We start from the raw sequence: 17,156 nt of genomic DNA, 5'->3' as shown, positions 1-17,156 counted from the left end.
TAAACCCTGTGTAACATGGTAATAACACGGTCAGTATTATTACAACAAACACTGTTAGCCCTGAACATGTCATTCAGCGATTTATAATTCATGTGCAATACTGTTAAACTCATGTGCAATACTGTTAAACTCATCTGCAATACTGTTAAACTCATCTGCAATACTGTTAAACTCATCTGCAATACTGTTAAACTCATATGCAATACTGTTAAACTCATGTGTAATACTGTTAAACTCATCTGCAATACTGTTAAACTCATCTGCAATACTGTTAAACTCATCTGCAATACTGTTAAACTCATATGCAATACTGTTAAACTCATGTGTAATACTGTTAAACTCATCTGCAATACTGTTAAACTCATGTGTAATACTGTTAAACTCATATGCAATACTGTTAAACTCATGTGTAATACTGTTAAACTCATATGCAATACTGTTAAACTCATGTGTAATACTGTTAAACTCATATGCAATACTGTTAAACTCATGTGTAATACTGTTAAACTCATCTGCAATACTGTTAAACTCATCTGCAATACAGTTCAAATCATGTGCAATACTGTTAAATTCATGTGCAATACTGTTAAACTCATCTGCAATACAGTTCAAATCATGTGCAATACTGTTAAATTCATGTGCAATACTGTTAAATTCATGTGCAATACTGGGACATAATGTCAATCATCCCTGGTGCAATATTGTCTGTCCGTTTCACAGCTGTAAATAAGAGTGTTGTTATTATTATTAAGATTATAAGAGTTATCTGTTTTTATTATTATATTCTGTGTCTAATCTGTGTTGCAATACTAGAATTTCCCCATTGTGGGACAAATAAAGTTGATCTATCTTATCTAGTATATATTGTTAGCTCCCCTCTCTCAGTCCTGCGTTGCAGTCTGCAGAGGGGAGCCAGTGTGCCTGCTGTTTGTGAAGAGTGTCTTTATATTTGTCACAGGAGTAAAGTTGATCAACTACTACACACTGTCCTGTCTTTCGAGTTCGCACCTATAATAATTCATGGTTCGCACCCGTTACACTTGCAGTGAAAAGATGTTTTTGAGTGTTGCCGATGTATGTGAGGTTAAAAGGTTGTCTCGATTTGTGAACGGAATGAGAGAGGAAAGTGAGTCTATTTGTGTGACTTTTTTTGGTGAGTCACTACCTGCAAAACTGTACCTGGATCATGTAAGCTACCCAGTTCGGGCCTTTGAAAGAGCATCACTCCGGTGTTACTCCTGTCAGGAATATGGACATGTGGCTGCAGTATGTAGAAGGAAGAGAAGATGTGCAAGATGTGGAGAGAATGATTGTGAATTTGAGAAGTGTGCGGAAGAGGAAAGTGTTATAAAAAGTTTGCACTGTAACGGGAATCATCGTGTGGGAACAATGAGCTGACCGAGGAGAAAACTGGAGGGAAAAGTGTGTAAAGTAAGGACTGAAAACAAGCTGACATATGCTTCCTTAACTTTCTGTAAAGAAAGTTAAGGAAGATGTGGAAAATTTTGAAGAAACGAAAGTGAGCAAAGATTTCTTCTCTGTGGATAAAAAAAAAAACATTTTTGGCCTTCATTATTATGGTCATAAATTGTGCATGTGGACTTCAGGGAAAGTCGGAACGAATAAATGTAATTCTTGAAGCAGCAAGGACTTTTTTGGACGTTAAAGATGTCACCGGGGAAGAACTGCACCAGATGTTAAGGGAAGGGATTGCACATGCTGCGGAATAAGGACTCTTTATGATGGACTGGACTAGCATCAAGTAAGACGCGAACAGTAGATGGCGGAAATGCACCTAAATGATGAGTGCCACTCGCCATAAAACAAAACGAAGAAGAAGTACACCTGCAGTTCTCATCCGGGACGCCAGGGGGCAATGACGCCGAAACGTAACACTGAACGTACCAGCGGCAGTTTTGGTTTGGAGCGCGTCCTGTAAACAAACCGCACACGGGCCACAAACTGAGCGATATAACGAAAACCACGGGAAATCTCGACCTTTACTAAGATGCAAAGGTATGTTATTATGACTATGTTTCAAAGCAGTGAACAGGTTGATATCCTGCACTCGGCAAATGACTAAAGGTGCAAAGTAAGGAGTACAGTTAGCTTATTCCGCTACAAACATTATAAATAGCCAATCGCAAAAGTATAGTTACTGTACATTCACTGCAATATACACATGTAAATCCAATTTGTATAAAGTATTTGTATAAAGCAAATTATATCAAGAAAAGTGAATACAATTGAAAAGTTAATTCACATGCTTATAAAACAAATTCAACTCTTTATTTGATTTATTACTAGGTGTCAAATAATATACTTGAACCTGCTGTTGGTCAAAAAATATATATATTTGATCTTAAATAAAGTAGAAATACCTACTAAGTTCACGTGATTTTTACCATTGTACTTGATTACTTTCCAGCATTGTTCTAATTACAATCAACTAATTTCTAACGGCTTTTATGGTCAAACTCTAATGTTAATTGTTGACCTTTTACTCCATGTGTCTCTTAGGTCAAACATGGTCCAAGACAGCGCTCAGATTAGACGAAGAGGAGCCCATGATTTTCTGGCTTACTATGACTTTGTCTGTGCGCGACAAGAATCTGTTCCTCTTCGGGCTGTAACCATGAATCTAGACAAAGGGATGTTGGACTTCAATGGAGACCGGATCAAACTTTCCGACTGGCCACCAATTCTTGACTCCATTTCAATTAACAAACAACTGCATCATATTGCAATAAGCAGTACTTATCAGAGTTTGGTCTCGGGAGATGCAGGTATTACAGGCAGCACAGTAGTCACTTTGTCACATTTGTTTAGACCTTTTTTCTATATGTACCGGTATATTGTATAATCTCCATGATATTTTTCTCTAGATAGAAGATTCTATAAGCCTAGTATGAAGAAGAAGATTCCAGCCATTTGCTCAAAGGAAATGACTTTTAAATTGTCTAAAACCCTAAGAAACATTCTCAATGTGTCTCCCAACCTCAAAACTCTGCAGCTCAACAGTTTACTCTTGAGAGAAAGAGATCTTATTGTGTTGACAAAGGTGATTGACCAAAACATTTTTATATGTATGTTTTTAAAATGTTATTATACAACTAATACAACGTTTCTTTCCTGTTTCCAGGGATTAGCAAAAAGTGTTTCCCTCGAGAACCTTTCGCTGGCTAACTGTCCCATTTCTGATGAAGGACTTGAGAGTATGTGTAATCCTTTATGTCCATAAATATAATATGTTTGTTCTATTTAGTTTTATTTTCTAACAACATGAGTATTTCTCAAATGTACAGTCATTTGCCAAAGTGTTAAGTATTCTACAAGCATCAGGACAGTGGATTTCACAGGATGCAATCTGACGTGGAGAGCAGCAGAGCACATGGCTAACATCATCAAGGTTTCAGTCTATTTTATTATTTATGATATTTTCAGACTACATAGGTTAAGGTTTTTAAGAGGCTTTTGTTTTTCCCAGCATCAAGGAATGCAGAGGCATGGTACGGCGTGGGCAGAGTCTCTCAGATATCGTCAGCCACAATTTGAGAGGATGAGCGGTCTCAGACGTGTAACTCTGAACTGTAACACTTTAATTGGAGACAGAGGAGCTGCTGCCCTTGCCAATGAACTGGCTGAGGACCTCTGGGTTAAAGGTTTGTTTGTATAGTTTATATTTATTTACATTATACAGCTGCACAATTTTAAAAAAGTATTGCAATTGGGACCACATTTGCGATTTCATAATTTACATGCATTTCAGAACATGTTTGCTGAGGTTTAAACTACATTTAAAGACTGGATATTTTGTTGATCTTAGATTTTGTAATCAGAACAAGGCGTATCACAATTTCAATTAGTTTGATTATTTATGCAGCCCTTCTTCAGGAACATTCTTCTGAGTATTTAGTAAATGTTAGTCATGTTTCTGTTGTGACTTTGCAGCTGTAGATCTGCAGAGGTGTGGCCTTTCTAATGAAGGTGCTCGACGGTTGCTTGAATCTTTGAAAACAAACTCCACATTATCTGTTCTGGATGTTCGCAGTAACCCTTTAATTGGTTAGTAGCATAACTATCACAAATAGTCTTCAGTAGTCAAAGTTTAAGTTTTGCTGATATATTTTGCATCTGTGTTTTTATTATAGACAAAGTTATTATTAAGACTATTTTGGAGAAAGTGCTAATGAATGCAGGAGAATCACCTGAGGTGATTATTTTTATTTTATTATTTCTCCACATACCGTCCATGACTCTGTATTTTAAACAACATTTCTCTTCTTTAAATTCAGTATAAGTGGATCAAACCAACAGTTATTGAGCCCCAGAGGACTGCTGCTCTTAAAAGACAAAGACACAGTATGTCATTGTTGTGTAGTTGTGTGTGCACTTTCAGTCTGTAAATACGCATCATTAGTTATAAAAGTTATCAAATTGCTTCTTTTCTTTTTTTACATTGTAAAGCTGTGCGTAAAGCAAGCTCCCCTGTAGTTGGAGGTCCCAGAGTGACGCACCAAAAGCCATGTTTGCGCTCACGCTGTGTCCCGTGGCGAACTGCTGCGCGTGCTGGACGTCAGAGGTGGGCACCAAACATTTTACCTAATCAATAGTTCTGTGCTTATATTGATTGACACATCTCAATTACAGTTGGAAGACATCAAAACATTCATTGATTTATTCTCTTGCAGATGTTTACCTCCTGGAGCGACTGTGGTTGATCAAAATTTTCAGGTTGGTTTCAAATGATGATTTGCTCTTTGAATTTTCTACAAAAAAATGTGAACAATTTATAAAAGTGAAAAAGATAATCAGACAAAAAGGTTTTTTTTTTGCAGTTAGCTTCGTACTATGCATTATGTAGCATTTCTTGATGTAGTTATAAGCAAAATGAGTTAAATTGTATTTCTATGTGTATTTGAATTGGATCCTCATTAGCTGCACTTTAGTTGCCTGGCCTCTGTTATAAATTCCTTTATAAAGAAGTGGGTATAGCACTCCTGTGCTTGTCGTTCTTCCTATAACACAGAGCTGGCTAGGTGACTATGTATTGGGGCTCCATCTCAGGTGATCATGCAGCCCAGCTGAATGTAAACTCCCTCTGGGGATAGGTCTGTATAAGCAGGGCTTCTGGGTAATTAGAGGTGCGGTTAAAGAGTGGAGCCGTGGTTGCAGGAGAAGTAGGAGATTGAGGTTCCCAGATTGTTGCAAATGAATTCCCTATATTTTTCATAGGGTGCTGCCACTGTAAAGGTAACTGTAGAAACTGATTCAGAGGACGAAGATGATGAAGAGGCTGAAGTTGTGGTAGAGGTAGAGGAGAAACCATCTTCATCAGCTGCCGAAGAAAAGCTCACAGAGAGACATTTACAGGTCAGTCCCTTCACAATACAGCGCGTCAGTGTTGTGATCAATGTTGTAATTCTGCTGTCTACCTGCAGATGGCGCTAAGAGAATGTCGTTTGATGCTGTCAGAGGAGCGCAGGGCCAGACTTAGAGCTGAGAGCAGACTCAAGGAGGTACTGAACACACCATGCAAGAATCTCATTGCCTCCTTCAAACCCAACAACTACATGGTATTTTACACTTTACTGTAAACTCCAAAGGTGGTTGTGTGTGAAAAAATCCTATAGGTCTTCAATTTCTGAGTTAGTCCAGGTCACAATGTCATTTACACAATCATTTTGGATGAATATTTCACAGGGTTTAGCTGAAAAGTCCCCTAGATACTACAAGAAAGTCCACTAGATATCACAGAACTAGGTTCTCTGTGGCTTATATTCAGTCGAGTTTCCATTTTCTTGTGGTGTCTGTGGGGAGATCTGTCCTCCCACTGAAATGTCTATGTGGTGGTGCTAGGGCCCTTTATCACAGCTTTCAGTTTTTGATTTAATTATATAATTTAATCATTTGGCCTTGGGTCCAATAAGCATACTCTTTAGGCCATGGCTATATATATATCAAATAGCCCAGCAGTTTCGGCCGTCGCGCCGCGGCTATATAGACACTTTGTACTTTTTAATAGAATAAGAATGTAATCTAATGACTTTGCACATTGTTCATCTTTTGTCTTTTCAGTTCGAGCAGGAGAACGCACGTCTCCGTACCGCTAACCTCTCGCTGACTGAGACCCTCGCTCACTCTGCGACCGCCCCTGAAGCGTTCAGTGCCCTTGAAGACGAGGCCGTTCTTGAGAGTATAGAAAACTCTTTTAAAAAGTTCCATGCTTTTTTAGACCTTCTCAAGGATGCTGGGTGAGTTTTTACTTTAAATTTGACCTTGCTTGGTCCAATTGGACATAGTTCAGTCAAGTTGGCCTGAATCACAAGGGCCAAAGCTTTCTGTTTCAGTATTTCGTGGTAGTGTCACTCTGCACACAATGATCCATGATTGCTTCCAGCGAATGTAATAGACCCAAAAGTTCCTTTATTACTTAGTGTTTTGATATCGATGCTTGCCCAACCCTGGCAATTTTTTAGATTCACTTTTCTAATGAGAATCCTTTCAGTTTTGTATGATTTCACTTTCACTCCAATCATGTTTAAAATGTTTGAAGTTAAATCATATGTGATATTATTTTTAGTTTTTAATAAGACCTTTCTGCACAGCGTCTTGATATGATTTTAAATATAGACATTAAGTATATTTATAAATGTTATGACAAGCAAAGCAGTCAAACAATTATTATTGTCCTGCTTTAGTCTCCTCCATTGATGTGTAATCCTCTATTAATTAACATGCAAAACCCCATATACATTTACATCTAGCAATTAATGTATGCATTTGTGTTCCTATGTAATCAGATAATGTACAATTCAAACCAGACTTTCTCCGTGATGCACAATGCATCCATCCATCCATCCATCCATCTTCTGCCGCTTTATCCGGGGCCGGGTCGCGGGGGCAGCAGTCTGAGCAGGGACTCCCAGACTTCCTTCTCCCCAGACACTTCCTCTAACTCCTCCGGGGGGATCCCGAGGCGTTCCCAGGCCAGCCGAGAGACATAGTCTCTCCAGCGTGTCCTGGGTCTTCCCCGGGGCCTCTTCCTGGTGGGACATGCCTGAAACACCTCCCGAGGGAGGCGCCCAGGAGGCATCCGAAACAGATGCCCAAGCCACCTCAGCTGGCTCCTCTCGACGTGGAGGAGCAGCGGCTCTACTCCGAGCTCCCCCCGTGTGGCCGAGCTCCTCACCTTATCTCTAAGGGAGCGCCCAGCCACACGGCGGAGGAAACTCATTTCGGCCGCTTGTATCCGCGATCTTGTTCTTTCGGTCACTACCCAAAGCTCATGACCATAGGTGAGGGTAGGAACGTAGACCGACCGGTAAATAGAGAGCTTTGCCTTTCGGCTCAGCTCCCTCTTTACCACAACGGTCCGATGCAGCGACTGTATCACTGCAGCCGCTGCACCGATCCACCTGTCGATCTCACGCTCCATCCTTCCCTCACTCGTGAACAAGACCCCGAGATACTTGAACTCCTCCACTTGGGGCAAGGACACCCCACCCACCTGGAGAGGGCAAGCCACCTTTTTCCGGTCGAGAACCATGGCCTCGGATTTGGAGGTGCTGATTCTCATCCCAGCCGCTTCACACTCGGCTGCAAACCGTCCCAGTGCATGTTGCAGGTCCGGGTTTGATGAAGCCATCAGGACAACATCGTCTGCAAACAGCAGAGATGAGATCCTGTGGTCCCCAAACCGGACACCCTCCGACCCCTGACTGCGCCTAGAAATTCTGTCCATAAAAATTATGAACAGAACCGGTGACAAAGGGCAGCCCTGGCGGAGTCCAACATGCACTGGGAACAGGTCTGACTTACTGCCGGCAATGCGAACACAGCTCCTGCTCCGGTCATACAGGGACCGGACAGCCCTGAGCAAAGGGCCCCGGACCCCGTACTCCCGGAGCACCCCCCAAAGGACACCCCGAGGGACACGGTCGAAAGCCTTCTCCAGATCCACAAAGCACATGTGGACTGGTTGGGCAAACTCCCATGAGCCCTCGAGCACCCGATGGAGGGTATAGAGCTGGTCCAGTGTTCCACGACCGGGACGAAAACCACTCTGCTCCTCCTGAATCCGAGGTTCGACTATCGGTCGGATTCTCCTCTCCAGTACTTTGGAATAGACCTTACCCGTGAGGCTGAGGAGTGTGATCCCTCTGTAGTTGGAACACACCCTCCGGTCCCCCTTCTTGAACAGAGGGACCACCACCCCGGTCTGCCAGTCCAGAGGCACGGTCCCCGAACGCCACGCGATGTTGCAGAGACGTGTCAACCAAGACAGTCCTACAACATCCAGATACTTTAGGTACTCAGGGCGGATCTCATCCACCCCCGGAGCCCTGCCACCGAGGAGTTTGCGAACAACCTCAGTAACTTCAGCTTGGGTGATGGATGAGCCAGCCTCCGAGTCCCCGGTCTCTACTTCCTCTTCGGAAGACGTGACTGAGGGATTAAGGAGATCCTCAAAGTAGTCCTTCCACCGTCCGACGACATCCCCAGTTGAGGTCAGCAGGCCTCCACCCGCACCGTAAACGGTGTTGGTGAGACACTGCTTCCCCCTCCTGAGGCGCCGGACGGTTTGCCAGAATTTCTTTGGTGCCGACCGATAGTCCTCCTCCATGGCCTCCCCGAACTCCTCCCAGGCCCGGGTTTTTGCCTCTGCGACAGCACGAGCCGCGGCTCGCTTGGCCTGCCGATACCCCTCGATGACCTCCGGAGACCTACAAGCCAGAGTGGCCTGATAGGCCTCCTTCTTCAGTCTGACGGCATCCCTTACTTCCGGTGTCCACCACCGGGTTCGGGGGTTGCCGCCACGACAGGCACCGGAGACCTTGCGACCACAACTCCGAGCAGCCGCATCAACAATGGAGGCGGAGAACATGGTCCACTCGGACTCAATGTCCCCAACCTCCCCCGGGACATGGGAGAAGCTCTCCCGGAGGTGCGAGTTGAATACCCTACTGACAGAGGGCTCCACTAGACGTTCCCAACAGACCCTCACAATGCGCTTGGGTCTGCCAAGTCTGTCCGGCTTCCTCCTCCGCCAGCGGATCCAACTCACCACCAGGTGGTGATCGGTTGACAACTCTGCCCCTCTCCTCACCCGAGTGTCCAAGACACGCGGCCGGAGGTCAGATGACACGACAACAAAGTCGATCATTGACCTCTGGCCTAGGGTGTCCTGGTGCCATGTGCACTGATGGACACCCTTGTGCTTGAACATGGTGTTCGTTATGGACAATCCGTGGCTAGCACAGAAGTCCAATAACTGAACACCGCTCGGGTTCAGATCGGGGAAGCCGTTCTTCCCGATCACCCCTCTCCAGGTGTCACTGTCATTGCCCACGTGGGCGTTGAAGTCCCCCAGTAGAACAACGGAGTCCCCGGTCGGTGCACTGTCCGGTACCCCTCCCAAGGACTCCAAGAAGGCCGGGTACTCTGCACTGCTGTTCGGCCCGTAGGCCGCCACAACAGTGAGAGACCTGTCCCCCACCCGAAGGCGGAGGGACGCGACCCTCTCGTTCACCGGGGTAAACTCCAACACGTGGCAGCTGAGCTGAGGGGCTATCAGCAAGCCCACACCAGCCCGCCGCCTCTCCCCGCGGGCAACACCAGAGAAGTGGAGCGTCCAGCCCCTCTCGAGGAGATGGGTTCCAGAGCCCAAACTGTGCGTGGAGGTGAGGCCGACTATATCTAGTCGGTATCGCTCAACCTCCCGCACAAGCTCAGGCTCTTTCCCCCCCAGCGAGGTGACATTCCATGTCCCCAGAGTTAGTCTCTGTGTCTGGAGATCTGGTCGCCGAGGCCCCTGCCGTCGACTGCCGCCCAGATCTCTCTGCACCGGCCCCTTATGGATCCTCCTGCGGGTGGTGGGCCCACGGGAGGGCGGCCCCACGTCGCTCTTTCGGGCTGTGCCCGGCCGGGCCCCGTGGGGTAAGACCCGGCCACCAGGCGCTCGCCATGGAGCACCCATCCCAGGCCTGGCTCCAGGATGGGGCCCCGGTGACGCCGATCCGGGCGACGTAAACGGCCTTGTTCGTGTCGTCGTCATAAGAGGCTTCTGAACCGATCTTTGTCTGACCCGTCACCTAGGACCTGTTTGCCTTGGGAGACCCTACCAGGGGCATGAAGCCCCCGACAACATAGCTCCCGGGATCATTCAGGCACTCAAACCCCTCCACCACGTTAAGGTGTCGGTTCAAGGAGAGGATGCACAATGCATATGGTCTGTAAATGTTTGTACCTGGGACGAGGTGTGACCTCTGAAGTACTTGATATCTAATCTTATGCACTTGTTAGCTGTCTTTATGAATTCATTAGCTCCAATTTGAGGCCAATGGTTAGTAAATATGTTTTGGTTTGTCAGGGTACTTCTATTCACGGATACTTTTAGGATATTACATTGGTGGTAGTCAAAAGCAAAGATAATTTAGATACTTACACATTTCTTTTGTTCAAGCCTTGGCCAAATAGTTTCAATGGCTGGACTTGAACAATCTGATTTCCAGCCAATTGGAAAACCACAGCTCTCCTCGACTCACGGACCATCTTTGGATGCTGCTGTGTCTCTGGATCGACAAGTAAACCCATTTGGAGACACGCAAACAGAGACTGATCCCCCAGAAAAGGTAAAGTTATAATGACGGAAGAAGTTTAAAGTTGTTAGCTCTGAAAACTGTGAATTAAATTATTTGAGATAAATACGCAAATACTGTTGTTACTAACAGTTCTAGAAATCAACCATGATAAATGTAACAATCATTAAACAACCATCAATTCCTTCAGTGAATACTTGTGTGATGCCACTTGTTTGATTTCATTGTTACAAAGTAAATGGGCTTCTTTGAAGTGCCAATGTTTTCCGAGAAATGGGCCCACTTCAGTCAGTCCCCCTGATGGCTTTCAGTTTCTGAATTAGTGCCTCTTTATTTTAATTTGGACTAGTTCTTTTGTATACTGTGCTTGTTTACAGCAGTGATTGTTTTAATTTGAGGTAATCCCTTATGCCTCAATTATTATTCTTGACTTTCATTGAAAGTATATGTGGTGTGGCCAATATTGACAAAAAAAAAATCATTCATTAAAAAAATCCTATTAAAAATGATCAGTTCACACTTTTGCAATCCATCACAAATGTGATGGATTAACCTTTAGAATCTAAACCTCTAGAAATCTAACCTTTAGAATATGCCTGTTATGGCTGAGACCCATGTATCTCACAAAGAGGGATTGGATTGTAATTGAACAATAGTGCTGGAATATCATCTTATACTAAAATAACATATAAGAGTTCTGCTTTTTCATCCACTTCTTCTGCAGCTTTTTGACAGTTTTCCTTGAATAGACAATTCACTGGTTATGGAGCTCACCAGCAAAGTTCCTCAACTTCCAGAAGTACATTTCTAGCAAATAATAATAATAGATGGATAAATTGAATAAATAAATTAAAGTTTGAAATATGAAATCTGTTGCTTTCTTTCTTCCGGAACTGCTGCAGGTTTAAAAGTTGAGCTCTTTTTTGTAGAAACAGTTTCAAAGGTTTCATTGTTTAATAACTCCTTTCTTTTTGTTGCCAAAATGTCAAATCAAATCAATTTATTTTTGTAAGGCCCAAATTCACAACAACAGCTGCCTCTGAGGGCCACAGTGAGAATTGAATCAACAATGTCTGTGGTGGCGATGGAGTCAGACAATGTCTGTGGTGGCGAGGGACGATGTCCCAGAGTCCTCTGTCCTTAGACCCTCCTTCTCGGCCAGGAAAAACTACAAAAAACCTCCTTGGGAAAAGTAGAAACCTGGAGGAGTTCCAGAGTGAAGGAGAGATCTGACTCTCACAGACGGACAGACGGACGCGAGGGAGACTGGAGCTGGACCCACTCTCCAGGCAGATGAGGGACCATCAGAGTCGAGCTGGACCCACTCTCCAGGCAGATGAGGGACCATCAGAGTCGGGCTGGACCCACTCTCCAGGCAGATGAGGGACCATCAGAGTCGGGCTGGACCCACTCTCCAGGCAGATGAGGGACCATCAGAGTCGGGCTGGACCCACTCTCCAGGCAGATGAGGGACCATCTGAGTCGGGCTGGACCCACTCTCCAGGCAGATGAGGGACCGTTCACACGGGGCAGGGACCACTTCACCAGGAGAGGGACATCTGGGTCCACAGGTCCTCAGGAGTGAGAAAGAGAAAAAGAAGGCGGTGAACAGTTTGCAAGTGGAATTAAGAAATAAATATTGTTTGATAGAATAATTAGTCAGAAGAAGAGGATAGTGCTCAAGCTGCCATACTTCCCCCAGCACAATTACTCCTAGTGCAGCGTAGCTAAAGCTGTGGGTTTATGTTTCTGTTCCTAACTAGTCTGACCATAAGCGATTTCAAAGAGGAACGTTTTGAGCCTGGACTTAAATGAAGAGATTGTGTCAGCATATTTAACATGGGTCGGGAGCTGGTTCCATAACACAGGTGCTTGGTAGCTAAACGCTCTACCTCCTACAGTACTTTTAGAGACTCTTGGGACCACCAGAAGGCCGGCATTCTGAGAGCGAAGAGCTCTGTTTGGATGATATGGTTCTATAGCATCTTTGAGGTAGGATGGGGCCATGTCATTTATGGCTTTGTTGGTCAGGAGTAGAATTTTAAATTTGATTCTAAACTCAACGGAGAGCCAGTGAAGAGACTCCAAATAGGCTGTTTTACAAGCTTGATTTATATGAGCTTTAAATGAGAGCTCCTGGTCAAATAAGACTCCGAGGTTTCTTACAGTAGAACTGGAGGCTACACTAACATTGTCCAGTGTGACTATCTGCTCAGATAAAGCGTCTCGTAGATGCTTAGGACCAAGCACAATGACCTCGATTTTTTCAGGGTTAAGAAGCAGGTAGTTAAGTTTTATCCAGGTTTTTATCTCCTTCACACAAGCACTAAGTCTGTCTACTTGATCGCTCTGATCAGGTTTCATTGATAAATACAGCTGAGTGTCATCTGCATAGCAGTGGAAGTTAATGCCATGCTTTCTGATAATGTTGCCTAACGGCAACATGTATAGAGTAAACAGAATTGGACCGAGTACTGAACCCTGTGGCACACCGTAAATTACTTTAGAGCATGGTGAGGAGCTCTGGTTTACATTAACAAATTGGTACCTATCAGATAAATAGGATTTAAACCAGCTATGGGCTGTTCCTCCAACACCTACATCACATTCTAACCTCTGCAGAAGAATGTTGTGGTCAATGGTGTCAAATGCTGCGCTGAGGTCCAACAGAACCAGGATTGAGACCAGTCCATCATCAGCGGCTAATAACAAAATCGTTTGTGACTTTAACTAGTGCAGTTTCAGTGCTGTGGTGGGCTCTGAACCCTGACTGGAAAACTTCAAATAAGTTATTATTAACTTCAAATAAGTTATTATATAAGCTTTGTCCTGCAGGTGACGACAAAGCTGTTTTACTACAACTTTTTCAAGGATTTTAGAGACAAAGGGAAGATTTGAAATAGGTCTGTAGTTTACAGGTCGGGATCTAGATTAGGCTTTTTCAGAAGAGGTTTAATGACTGCATGTTTGAAGGACTGTGGAACATAGCCACTTTCGAGTGAAGTATTTATTATAGTAAGGATAGGATCTATAATTGGGGGGAGAATGTCTTTGAGGAGCTTGGAATGGGGTCTAGGACACAAGTTGAGCTTTTAGAGGACATAATGGCTGAAGTTTTCTCTGCTTGATCAACAGCTGTGAACCTTTCTAGGTTTACAGGTGGATTTATATGGGACGTTAGATTTACAGCTTGGGCTTGTTCAGGGCTAATAGCGGGGGTAATTTCATCTAATTTGTGAATTTAAATGTCTCAATTCCAAAAACATTGTCCAGAAAACTACCTTTTATACCTTCTCTACAATAATAATTATATCAACTATATAATTATAAAACTTACAAAATAACTATAAATAAATTATAAAATAACTATAAATAAACTTCCTATAAGTTACCTGTCCTTTTCCTCTGTATCTACCTGCGTTGCAACAATGAAATTTCCCCATGTGTGGACAATAAAGGAATATCTTATCATATCAACAAGTGTATTTTAATTTTACATAACTTGCCCACCTCTTCTTGAATTCCATATTGTTTCTAATTGATTTTTCAGGCCCCGTCTCCTCCACCCATCGCCCAGATTGTCGCCATGCCAACCAAATCGTCTTCACCTTCAGAGGCCTCCTCACATAGAGACAAACTGCTGGGCGGGACTTTTACGCAGGCAGCAAAATCACCCGGAGTGCCAGGAGTGAGCGGAGAAGCCACCGACCAACACTCCAAGCTCCTTCATAAATCTGACTCGGAGCAAAGTATTTACAGTCAAAGATCTTTAGAAGACTTCCGAAAAACCAACCAGACTCCACGAAGTCTCTCACCACACAGTAAATCCAACCATAGCAACAGTTACCATAGGTATAGCGACGGTTCTCACAGCAGCGGTCGGTTGTCATCCAAATCCAGTATCAGTGAGGTCATCAGCGAAAGAGTTGAGTCGGTGAGGTCGTCGGGGTCAAGTAAAGGTGAGGAGGTCAATCTAAGGTTCAAAGGTCACCTGGGGTCAGGAGGGTCAATAATTAGTAGTGAGAATGAAAGGGACAACATTTTGAGTCAGATCACTTATCTAAGGGGGGCACAGTCTTTCAATTATCAAGATTCATCCATAAATTTATAGATTTTTTTGTCTACTTGTTTACTGTCATTTTTATGATTTTATTTATAGATGTTTGTTTGAGGCAATTTTCATGTACCAATCATTTTTTTTTAAAAAGGCCGTGGCTGCAGAGCCACGGCGCGGTCAAATAGCCCAGCAGTTTCAGGAGCCGCGGCACGCCCATATAGCCTTATAGCTAACCCTAACCTTAACCCTAACCCTAACCCTGACCCTGACCCTGACCCTGACCCTAACCTTAAAGGCGGTATGGGCGATTTGAGAACGCAGGCGGAAGTGCGCATGCGCACTCCCCCGTGTGGACTGATATAACACACACGTGCGTTTGTTTATTAGCGCAACGGAGCGCATCGCTCGTCTCCCGTAGATTTCTGTCCACTTCTGCGTCAGCTCGAACTGTCTTTCTCCGTTTTCATTTTGCCCCGTACACTGAGGGAACTATATTATGATAGATCCATGCGCTTAGGCACGCGGAAACGTGGGGAGGAACCGCACGCGGCAGCAGGTGAGCGATAGGTGCGTTTTATGATTGATACGTGGCAGGACAAATGATTTATCCACGCAACGAGGAAATATGATAAAAAATTTGCTGAAAAAAATCGTCCATACCACCTTTAACCCTAATCCGGCGCGGTCAAATAGCGCAGCAATTTCAGGAGCCGCGGCACAAAAAAACCATGCAGTTTCGGACGCGCGCCGCGGCTCTGTAGACACCCTTTAAAAAAAGGTCAGCCTAGGACTGCATTCAACAATTGGGATTTTAACAGAGGTGTGTAGACTTTGTATTTCCTCTGAATGTGATTATTATTTTGTTTTTCTTAAGTTGATGAAAACTACAACGTTTAAGGTTTTTTTTTTATGGAGCACATTTACAGACAACAAATACACATTATTTATTTATTTAAAAAAAAATTGCAATAAAAAATGTCTTCTGTAAGCAAATTACGTGTTTTGATGTCTGTTTATTGTGCCAAAAATGATTGTTTATTAGTTTAATTAGTTTATTTCAATCATAGTAATTGCAATTACAATTGCAATTACAGTATTATGTCCCTACAGGGACATAATATTATGATACAACCAACTTTAATACATGATACAACACAAATCAGCAAGCACATTCCAAGTAGTTGTGATGAGGCAACAAAAATGGCTTGGTAAAGAAGCAGAAATAAAGGCCCTCGCTCTTGGTCTTGAACATATGTTGTAAATTAATGGTATGCTTAATTATATGCTTGGACTGAGGTGTACGATGTGTAATTATCTGTGCATTTTTGGCAAATGTTAACAAAATAATCCACACAGGAGCAAGACTCAACCATTGGCTCATAGATTTAGACGAATCTTGTTCTAAATTTAATGTCAAAGATTCAATAATTGAGGCAACTACTGTTGTGATTTTGGGCATTACAAAAAAATATTTTATTTAATTTAACAAATATCAGGCCATTTTCATGTTGCTTGTGAAGTGATGAAAAATCTTCTTTTACAAAAACATAATGATGTACAACTTCCATTTCGGTTCTTATTTTACACGCTGTTTTGGTTATGCAAATATAAACTAAAAACATCCTAGAATGATATTATGAACACAAATTGGCACAAAAACTGTTAAAATATAAGTTGACCATTTAACTAGTGTCTAGTTTTATTTATTTTTATAGGCCGTGGCTGGAGAGCCGCGGCGCGGTCAAAGGGACAGACGCGCAAAGGGACAGACGCGCAGTTTCAGGGACCGCGGCATTTCCCTTATAGCCCGTAATAGCCTCATGGCTAACCCTAACCTTAACCCTAACCTTAACCCTAACCCTAACCCTAACCTTAACCCTAACCTTAAGCCGGCGCGGTCTAAAACGGCGCTAAAACGCGGTCAAATAGCGGCGCAGTTTCAGGAGCCGCGGCGCGCGGACGGCACAAAAATAACATGGCAGTTTCGGCCGCGCGCCGCGGCACTGCAGACACTCCCATTTTTATAATACCATTTTATATTTTAACACAATTTATGGTGCATTTTGCAATTTATCAAATACATGTTTTGCTGTACTACGTTGTCTTTGCTCAGTTTAAGAATGATTCTTATCTTCAGGCTCACAGTGTTACATTGTGATATCCTGCTGTTTATTCACCCAGTTTCATTACATTTTCACACTTTTGATTTTGTTAAAGTCCTACAGTACAAATACATCATTAAAACATTGTAGAAAAAGCTTCAGTTGTAGTCATCTGGACTCAGTTTGAAAAAGTAGACGTTTCGACTCTCATCCAAGAGTCATTGTCAATAACAGAATTTAGGTCGAAAACTCCGATATTAATACTGTTCTGTGGTAAGACCCGCCCATTGGGAGGAGCCTTCCTGAAGTAGAAAGAGTTGTTTGTTTCAACAGAAACTCCCCCCTTGTATCTACCGAGCTAGCCTATTCAGAATCTTAATGGGCTATTAGAAACCT

The 17,156-nt window shown here is 43.4% G+C and overlaps 1 protein-coding gene across 1 annotated transcript; it reads left to right on the top strand.

The window, feature by feature from the left end:
- Window positions 1–1,881: 1,881 nt before the first annotated feature.
- Window positions 1,882–14,971, top strand: LOC140347158 (centrosomal protein of 78 kDa-like). Its single transcript, XM_072433503.1, has 16 exons — window positions 1,882–2,016; window positions 2,521–2,786; window positions 2,886–3,061; window positions 3,143–3,215; window positions 3,306–3,409; window positions 3,488–3,662; window positions 3,952–4,065; window positions 4,152–4,213; window positions 4,296–4,362; window positions 4,468–4,582; window positions 4,692–4,734; window positions 5,236–5,373; window positions 5,442–5,519; window positions 6,079–6,254; window positions 10,466–10,634; window positions 14,152–14,971. The coding sequence occupies exons 1-16, from the start codon at window positions 2,009–2,011 to the stop codon at window positions 14,710–14,712; spliced, it is 2,325 nt and encodes a 774-aa protein (XP_072289604.1). The 5' UTR covers window positions 1,882–2,008; the 3' UTR covers window positions 14,713–14,971.
- The last annotated feature ends 2,185 nt before the right edge of the window (window positions 14,972–17,156 follow it).

Source organism: Eucyclogobius newberryi, unplaced genomic scaffold, assembly GCF_026437365.1.
Source record: "Eucyclogobius newberryi isolate DKJ021-1_F unplaced genomic scaffold, fEucNew1.0.hap1 SCAF_6, whole genome shotgun sequence".
Classification (NCBI taxonomy): domain Eukaryota; kingdom Metazoa; phylum Chordata; class Actinopteri; order Gobiiformes; family Gobiidae; genus Eucyclogobius; species Eucyclogobius newberryi.
Note: the sequence above shows the minus strand (reverse complement) of the source record. Positions and strands in the feature narration are given on the sequence as shown.

Excerpts from the sequence above, each read along its gene's own strand:
- LOC140347158 (XM_072433503.1), top strand. Across the intron at positions 2,787-2,885 it reads TTTGGTCTCGGGAGATGCAG|ATAGAAGATTCTATAAGCCT; the intron begins GTATTACAGGCA and ends ATTTTTCTCTAG. Across the intron at positions 3,216-3,305 it reads TTCTGATGAAGGACTTGAGA|TCATTTGCCAAAGTGTTAAG; the intron begins GTATGTGTAATC and ends TCAAATGTACAG.